This window comes from Lolium rigidum, chromosome 7 (assembly GCF_022539505.1).
Source record: "Lolium rigidum isolate FL_2022 chromosome 7, APGP_CSIRO_Lrig_0.1, whole genome shotgun sequence".
Lineage (NCBI taxonomy): Eukaryota > Viridiplantae > Streptophyta > Magnoliopsida > Poales > Poaceae > Lolium > Lolium rigidum.
In genome coordinates, this window is record NC_061514.1 from 81159516 (window position 1) to 81169278 (window position 9763).

The 9763-nt window shown below is 47.5% G+C and overlaps 1 protein-coding gene across 1 annotated transcript; it reads right to left on the reverse strand.

The window, feature by feature from the left end:
• Positions 1-6731: 6731 nt before the first annotated feature.
• LOC124670549 (casparian strip membrane protein 1) lies at positions 6732-7597 on the reverse strand. Its single transcript, XM_047207035.1, has 3 exons — positions 7260-7597; positions 7035-7158; positions 6732-6947 (listed from the first exon to the last, which is right to left on the reverse strand). The coding sequence occupies exons 1-3, from the start codon at positions 7595-7597 to the stop codon at positions 6732-6734; spliced, it is 678 nt and encodes a 225-aa protein (XP_047062991.1).
• Between the last annotated feature and the right edge of the window lie 2166 nt (positions 7598-9763).

The following is a 9763-nucleotide window of genomic DNA, read 5'->3' on the forward strand; positions in this document are numbered from 1 at the left end:
AAGAAGGAGCTGCATGATTGGCAGCTCCTACAAAAAACACGTCCCCCAAACGCTCGATCCGGCGTCGTTTGGGGGACGCTTTGGGGATGCGGCTGGAGGCTCTTATAAATTAAAAAGAGTAACAACTTATCATGCCCAAGAGCCCGCGAAAAAGAAAAATTACAACCTGGTCCAAGAACTTTACAAGGACTCACACTTAGATTGCAGTGTGATCCTTCTTCTATGATGAGACTCCAATCCTACCATCGACGGGGATGAGACCACGCCGGACCCATCACTGGATACTCTGGTCTGACGAGACACCACACCAGATGAGGGAGAGCTCAAATCCCTCCCCGTTTCCCCCTTGCCACGATGAAGACAAGGAGACAAGGGAGAAACCTCAACATCAGCTGGAACTGGTGCACCACCGAGTATAATCAGGAAACCTTGGTCAGATTCCGCCCCCTCCCTTGGCCTCTGCCCATGGAGGAGGAGAGGGGGATCATGCCGACAACCACTGAACGCAGCTCACTATTATCGATGGGGAGCTCCAGAACGGCATTTCACCAAACACCCCTAAGGCAAACCCTAATCTAACCTTACTATATATACAAGATCATCCCGCTCCACCTCCATCTCCATGCCGGCAGGCAGTGTCGCCGGAGAAGAAAGGGGAGCGACTCTCATCGATACCCAAGGAGAGAAAAGGGGAAGGCGAGAATGAGAGCCGTAATTCCAAATGGAATTTTAATCATCATCTGTAAAACAGAATGGGACTGTGCGACTTCGGTGGAAAATTAGGCATTTCAAGTTTCAACCTCCCTGTCCTGGGACTGATGACATTTTGAACAACCGCATTTTTCAGTAATATTAGCAATTACATGACCGGAAAATGGCCTACAAGATCATAGTATTGTTTACTGAATAATACCTTTGAAAGATCAATGAAGAAACTAGCCAAGTATATGTAAGCTAGCATACTTTGGCTTGGTAGCGCGGAGCAGAGGAGATGATCAAGCAATGGGAAAAGGTCGATTAATTCATTGCCTGATGCAAACTAAAGAGAAAATCAGTAACTCTGCCTACAAGTACATCATGCACAACTTTGCCAACAGCAAACACTTATCATAGTAGTGCATGCGTGCGCATCATTCTGAATAGCAAATACTACATAGCAATCAGTCTCAACTGTAAACGGTTGGAAGCAATTTGCAATAATAATTCTAACACTCTCTCCCACAAACATTCTACTACTACCATGCTTTCATGTTCAATCATGCATCAGTAAACACGAGCTGCCATCCATCGACAGGACCTAACAGGAAGATATAAAGAAAAAAACTGCACGGATGGGGGCTCACCTTGGTGTGTTTGGCGTAACTTCATGAGCAGCAGATGCAGACTTGCAGATGGACGTCGGGGGAAAAGGCGGCCAGGGGATGTGGCCGTTGTGGAATGCGGCCAGGGGATCTGGTCATCCGTGAAGGCAGCGGTGACCGGCGGATTGGGGACGGAGACGTCGGATGGCATCGCTAGAGGCCCAGGTTCCGACTCAAAAGAGGGTGGCGGCGGCTGCGGCTCCGGCGGCCTAGGCGGGACGTATATTGGGCCGGCGATGGGGCGGCACGTCCGCGACGGCGCTCTGAGAAAAGGCGGCAAGCGCGGATATAACAGTCGGCGGGCGGCGGCGGCGCGTGAAGATAAGCGCTGATGCGGACTGAAACCTCAAACATACCCGGGCTATCCCGGTTTAAAATCAAAATCCATTTTTTTCCCATTTCAGATAATTCAGAAAAATATGTCTACCATAAAGTTTTGGAAAAAAATTTGTTCTCATCTTTGACCTAATATAAAAATGACAAATACAAAGGGCAAAATAAAAAAAATGCCTTACTTCGAGGAACAGTTTTTTGATTTTAGTGTAGCCTAAAATAAAAGGTTTTGTCAAAAAATACATGTTATAATGAACATTAGATTATTTTAAAAAAAGTAAATACAATTTCTGTTTTTTATTGGGGGGGGGGGTGGGGGGGTGGGGGGGGGGAGTATCAAACTACATGTAGGTCTTCGCTCCTTTTGTTTGTCCTTTGATGTCGTGTACTATACGACTATGCATGGGAACAATATAGACATTGCTCGACGGTGGATACTTTTAGATCCGCTAGACCGATGCTTTTAACATTTGTGAAGATGCAGAGTCGTGGAGCAATTTTGAAGACGAACAATGTAAACTCCCTATGCTGCTTTAGTAAAGTTTTGGCCCTAAAATCCCTCCTCTCACGGTGTTTGAACTTCAGTGTTGACAATTGATTGGTCTTATATAGTATTATTTGTTTTGGAAACTTTTATCACAATTGGAGAAGAGGAAAGAAAAAAAAAATGGAGGTGTGCCGACCCTTCATTTTCTTTTCCTGCATTCTCCATTGATTTTTCACGTTCATGTTGCATCGCTATAGTTTCTCCGAATCTATTCAGATCGGCTATTGGTGTGTTTGGTGGAGCGTTTGTATGTGGTCTTTTTTCTTGCTTGTCGACCATTGGGGACTTTGTGCCACTTCGTTCGGGCGCTAGACATGCCAACGAGAGATACCTCAATGTGACGGTTGAACTTTCTGCTCTCTCGAGGCCAGCATCTATCACCTTTCTGCATCTATGAAGATCTCCGATTTGTTGGTGCTATCCAAGCAATTGGTCTCGACCTTTAGGGCGAAAACCCTAGCCTAACCTCAATTAGTTGTAGCTTCTTTTTTTGCATGTTTTTTTGTAGATAAATGCAATATATTGACCAACTTTAAATTGATAAAACCTTGATGTTCGCAAGGTTTAACAAGCTTACCTTTAGGGAAACCAACTTACTATTAAAAGATAGGGCACGAGGCAAATAGCTTAGGTCAATGTCACACTAGTATGATCACAGTAGCAACAATAAGAAACAAAAGTAGACTAGGTAGCTGCATTGCGTGGTGTGTGCGTGGGTGGGTGTGGCAAGTAAGTCTTCCTAAAGAGAGATATCGGGAGATCCATCTACTCCTTACTTTGAAGCAGTCGCCACAAGTTTTGAAAATAGCATCAATAAGTTAGGAAACACTGCCTCAATGGGGGGGGGGGGCAAGTAAGTCTTAGATCCATCTGCTCCTTACTTCGAAGCAGACGCCCCGAGTTTTGAAAATAGCATCAACAATTTGGTTAGGAAACATTGCATCAATGGTGAATTTGTTTCTAGTTGTCTAGAGAGCGCCCAGCTCTGCGCAACAAAAAGTACCAAAATAAATTCTCGAATTAGCGGAAACATTTTGTAGGATGGATAGAAAGTGGATAAAAGAGTTGGGGTTCCACTGCACATCAAAAAAATTCAAATACCACTCCACATAAATGTAACCAAAGTGCATGAGAAGAAGATGTCACTGCCGTTTTCCAAGAGATTGCAAAGAGAACACAAGCCATTAGAGGACCCATGGCTCTTGAGGATCTGGTCGCCGGAGGGTAGCTGTACCTGCTAGGTAAAAAAAAAATTTATCTTGAGCGGGAGTTTGTGTAGAACGATAGAGAGGGAGAGAGATTGGCGGAATATGTAGGATGTATTATTGAGCCTCATGGGCGAGTATATATAGGCGTACAGGGATCATCTTGGAGTGCAAGGCAAGACACGAGAGTCCTATCTCTATCCTAGACTATCCATTTATACGTGCACGAAATATATCTCTAACACTCCCCCGCAGTCGTAGCGGGAGCGTCGTGAACAACATGAACGACGTGGACGGTCAGACTGGAGATAAACCGAAGTGGACCCCAGAAGGCCGACACTCCCCCGCAGTCGTAGCGGGAGCGTCGTGGACGGTGTCACGTCGCGGATGCTTGGACTGTAGAAGAAGCTGAGGTGCTCATGCGAGGTGATAGCCCTTTGTGCCGATGTCGAGGTAGCCGAGAGCGTGGGTGCTGCAACCTTGGTCGGGGTAGCCGCGCGAGGGGATGCCGTGGTCGATGTCGTGGTCGGGTGCCGGTGTCGAGGTAGCCGCACATGAAGCCGCAAGTGCATAGTGCGCGAGGAGAGTGACGGAGACGCGTCGAGGCAGTCGTGGAGGTTGTCGATGCCGAAGTCGATGCAGTCCGAGCCGTCGAGGACGAGGTGCTGCCCTAGTTTTGTCAGAACTAGGCACACGTCGGGGACGAAGGCATACTCCGGTTTCGCCAGAACCGAGTACGCAAAGACGAAGTCGGCGACGCGGTCGAGGCAGTCGTAGAAGAGTCGATGCCGATAAAGACGTTGTCGAAGCCGATGAAGACGAGGCGCTGGCCCGAGCTTGCCAGGCTCGGGGGCGCGTCGGGGATGAAGGCACGCGTCGGTGTTGCCAATACCGGGCGTGCGAGGGAAGGGACCATCATGGACTGCTAGGTCGTGGTGGACGGAGACGTAGAAGGCGGCGAAACCAGCGGTGACCAGGAGTGACCATGCTGGATGCCTAGACTGTAGAGGTGGTCGGCGAGGCCTGCGGCGACCGAGTGGTCATGCAGTGGTACCTGTGGAGGTGCGGCGGCGGTACTCGAAGTTGGCGAGGAGGAACCCGGCGGCTTGACGTAGACCTTGCGCTGACGGTGGCGACCTGCGCCGATGGGGCGGCGCGGTAGTAGCCTAGAACGTCGGTGCGCGGAGACGGCGAAGTAGACTGCGTGCGGCGACGTCTCGGCCCGAGGGGCCGGCGTAGCTGCAGGGGCGCGAGTCGATGCAGCGGCGGGAGGCCACCAGCAACGTACACGCCTTGGAAGGCGCGTCGGAGGCCGGTAGCATGGACCTAAGGCGGCGGCGCTGTGGCCCAAAGGGGCGACGCAGCGGCAACCCGTAGCTCGATCGATGGTAGGCGCGTGCTCGGGGACGTGCTTGGCGGAGACGTGCGCGCGGTCGGTTGATCAGACCGACGGCGGTGCTGTACGCGCCATGACGTGGACGACGGGTCGCAGATTGGAGTCGTTGGCGACGTTGTCGGTGATGTCCCGGGCGATGATGGCGAAGACGGACCAGCGATGGAGACCGCGCGGGCGAGACAGCCTGCTGCGTCGCATGTAGGCGTCCCGTGTGTGACGCGTGCGGCCTGCCGCGCGGTTGATGAAGATGGCCGGTGCAGTCGACGCCGAGGTTGGAGTAGAGGCGCGTGATGACGACGGCGGTGGGCGACTCAATCTGATCGAGGATCGGCAAAACCAAAAAAAGAAAACGCCGGTCGAGCGACCGGCGGAGCAAAAAGAAAACCAATCTACGGATTGGAAAAAAAGACTCGAGGGCAGCGGATCAACGGATCGGCGGACGAACCCTCATACAGATTGCGCGGCCCCCGGAGTAGATCATGGAGATCGACCTCCCCGGGGGCGGCGCGGCGCGGAAGCTTGGGCGGCGGCTAGGTTAGGATCGGCGCCGCTCTGATACCATGTAGAACGATAGAGGGAGAGAGATTGGCGGAATATGTAGGATGTATTATTGAGCCTCATGGGCGAGTATATATAGGCGTACAGGGATCATCTTGGAGTGCAAGGCAAGACACGAGAGTCCTATCTCTATCCTAGACTATCCGTTTATACGTACACGAAATATATCTCTAACAGTTTGACTTCCCAAATATTTTAGCATAGTTGGGGTGCTCTCCCAAGCACAATTTTGTAGACAACAAGGAGACATACACGATTCCGTTAGGTTCAGGAGACCATGATATGGAGTCAGGCTCATGATCTCATCTTCGGTAGTAGGATCAGACAACAAGGACTCGATCATTCTTGCACCCAATGTGTTGTCAATGGTAGTTGGTTGGCATGACATTTTGATGGCTCGTCTTTCATTTTCATTTTTTTTTTGGTTTTATTGTGTTTTTCCTTGATGTCTTGAGTGGATGTTGCATAGGCCAGGTATATTGATATCATCTTAATATTAAGTATTTCATTTTATCAAAAAAAGAATAACAGGAAAAGGAACAAGTATAATACATACTAAGCACCTGAAACAAAGGATCGATGTTTTCTTGGTCTGCTCAGTCTTCCAAAAGGATCGATGAGGCACTAACCCAATTTCATACCAATCCAACCATGACCCAGACGGCCGTATCACAAAGATATCTTTTTTAAAGTATGTGGTATTCCATTAAGGTGAAAAGTTTTACAAACTCAAGCTTCACGGGAACCACTAGCGTCGCAAGACATTCACTAGAAGAAAGTATGAAAGGTATCCATCATTGCTTGAGGCGGGGAAACACCATCGTTATCAAGGCTTTCTGAAAAAGAAGACTAGGGATGCCGCGCACGTCGAGGCACATATCGTTGTGGTATGTTGGCCCGGGGATCTTCCTCGTTCCTTTTCGGATCCAGATCCCCGCCCCCGTCGATGTTTTGCCTCCCTTGCCGGCTTACGCATGGGGAGGAGGGGATAATCGGGGAAGGGGTGAAATCTTTGTGCTATGTACACGTGGTACGTCGAAAAAATTTCAACTGAAGTAAAGGAGTTCAACATGTCGTAACACGACCTTGTATTTCGAAGAAATGGAGATACCGGTGATACAGGATTTAACACTCCACTGCCACTTGGCACTTAGTCGCCAATATGCTCACAATTACACGTACTTACTAGTAGAAACATCAGAAAGGGAAACTGCTGAGGATGCGTGCAAAGCGTACAGAAACAAAGAAAACATACATAGTTGCGATTATAACTGAACAAAGACGGGGTTGCAGTTGCAGCAGCTGGACGACCGGACGGAGCAAGGCTGATTTCAGCGTTTCCTGATGGCGAAGGCGGCGAGGACGACGAGGAGCACGAAGATGAAGACGGAGAGGAAGGAGGCGACGACGGCGCCGCTGGTGCGCTGGCAGAAGCCGTGGAACTGCATGCAGATGGGCACCCAGTTGGCGCGCTCGTTCCCGTTGTGCGCCAGGGCCACGATCGCGGTCGCCGCCGCCGCCGCAGCCGTCAGCAGCGCGAGCACGATCTGCGTACAGACATGCAACGTTTAGCTGCCCGTGCGTGTGCGAGACTGCGAGTCACTGAGTTGTGAAAGATGAAGATGGTTAATTACCGTGTCGCTGACGAGCAAGAGAAACCTCAGTATGGTGGTCTGAGGACGCAGTACGATGACGGCGGAGAACGGGAGGGACAGCACCAGGTATCCGGCTGCCACCGCGCTCGCCACCAGGAGAAACCTGCAAGCGGACGCACGCATACATGAGAACCAGCACGAATTCGCCATTAACTAACTTGATTCGGAGCGTGGCCAATGATGATGATGATGATGGGTACTGACAGGAATGCCGGGAAGTCGTCGAATCGGGCGCGGAACTGGTAGAACTCGGTGAAGACGGAGAGCGTCTCGTCGGACGTGCCCGTGGCAATGGCCGCCGCGAGCAAGGGCCCGAACGCCGCGATCCGCAGCAGGAAGTCCAGGAATGCCATGCAACGGCTGCCGCGGTCGCTCCGGTGGAAGAGCCGCATGGGAAAACTGCGCGCCGTTGTCTTGGCGGCCGCGGCCGGGGCGGCCGGAGGCGCGGAGGGGGCCGCCGCCCCTGGGGCCTTGGAGGGCTCGCCCTGGCCTGGGGCGACGTCGTAAACGGGCAGGACGGTGGCAGCCTCGCTGGTGCTCATGCTTGATTTGGTGCTCGTGTGGCGATCAATGGAGGGGGGCGATGAGAGGAGAAGGCTGCTGGGGTTTATGAGATGAGATGTGCTTGGTTTGATTTGATTGGTTTCAGTGGGAGAGTCTGATTTATAGATGTCCTGCTGGCTACTGTCATGGCCATGGAGTGGAAAAGTTTGTGCAGAGGTTGGAGGATGTGGTGCTGGTAGCGCCTTGTGGTTTGGTTTTGGGTTATGGGAGTGGCCGGGTTGGAGTGGTTGCCAACTGCTCTGAAATTCAAGCTGCGCCAAGGACTAGTTTTTGTTGCAGATGCAGTGGTTTGACGCTGCTGCACTGGCCAGCTCGATCAGAGCGATGGAATCATGCATGGAATGAACTGCCTCAACATCTGCACTACCAATACTGATGGTTTCACTTATTTAATAGTACTTGGCAAAAATTGTAAAATAGGCTCCAAACAGTTCACAAGTCATGGGGAAAGTACACAAAGGTCTAACGGAAACCACCTAGATGTAATATGTCACACAAATTTGGAACGGAACTGAAGTATGTAGCCGAGGAAACAAAAAAATAAGACAAACTCAGGCCTTGATACAGTTAATGTGACAAATTCACAGGCCAATTGCAGCTATCCACTTTTGGTGAACAAGGATTAGCAAGCGAAATTCAGTTGTAGGGCGATCCCTATTTGACACTCGTTGGATCCGTTAGGGCCACAAAACACACCGGATGTCCCTCACAGCTAGATGGTAAGCAGGCTGTCCCAGGTAAGCACCTTTCCTCTGGTTGGGAAGCTTCTAGATGCTTCTGACCCCCCCCTTTCTTCTGGCTTTACTGTTTTTCTCCTCTGTTTTTCCAGTTTGCTTTTTTTTTTCCTTTTATGTTTTTTCTTATTTATTTTTTAAAATTTGTGAACATATTTCAGTTTTGCTTACATTTTCAAATTTTTCAACGATTTTGAAATATGTGGACATTTTTAACATTTTGGAATTCATGAATATTTTTAAATCCACTAATTGTTTTTCAAAGTCATGAACACTTTTCAAATCCTTGAATATTTAAAATACATATTTTTTTAAAAAATCACAAACATATTTTCAAATAAGTGAACAGTTTTCAAATTTCCGGCCCATTTTCAAAACGTCATCACTTTTAAATTTCACTAATGTTAGAAAAACTAGACGTCCCTAAACGATAACAGAAAAACTACCAGAATAAATTTTTGCGTCCATAATAGATATATACAATTCAGAACTACGAAAATGACATTTATCTTTGTGCAACTACAGATGAAAACATCTATTATCTTATATTCCAAGTATTACATTATCTCTTATGTGTGTCATCTATAGATCCGATCCGGCCGCCCGCCTCTCCTCTAAACCCTTGCCACCACATCTCCACCATCCCGCCCAACAGTTAAGAGAGAACAAAGATGATGTCATCATCATTATTTGCAAGGCTCAAAATGTTTATAATTCAAGCCACAAATCTGTCTATGAACCATCATCAGTATCGACTATATCTCAGTGAGAGCTTTGAAAGTAGATCCTATATTATTTATTTAATTTAAGCAACTTCTTAACTACCTTAGTTATATTTAATTTTTTAGTTTTATCTATTTTTATTTTTTATATTCTGAACAAAAAATGTAAGGAATTGTTTGGTTTTCTTATTTTATTTCACCATTTGAAAAAATAAAAAAACATTTAGCTACCTTATTATTCTATATTAGGAATTATAGGTGCTAATATGAAATAAGGGAATATCATATTCCACATTTCACAAAAGAATGGTACGTATGTAAATTTAGTTTTTCTTTGTCTTATCTGTTTTAGAAGTGGCTGTTTTTCTTCTTCTATATATTAGTTGAATAAAGTGTCAAGAATTACCTTCAGGACAAAGTAAATATTTTGTAGTTGCTCGATTATTGATATTTTCAACGTTTTTCAACGTTTTTCGGCTTGCTCAAATTATTTCATGACTTACTCGTAAAAAAATGAAAATCTTACATGTTATACTATACATTCCCTTTTCCCAAGTTATTTTTTTTAGGGTGTCCAAGTTCTCTTATAAAATCAATCTAGTCGTTGTTTTCTAAATAAAATAAATTTTATTATGACTTGTTTTGTGTGGTACAGATATAATAGAAATATTTACTAAGCATAAAGGTA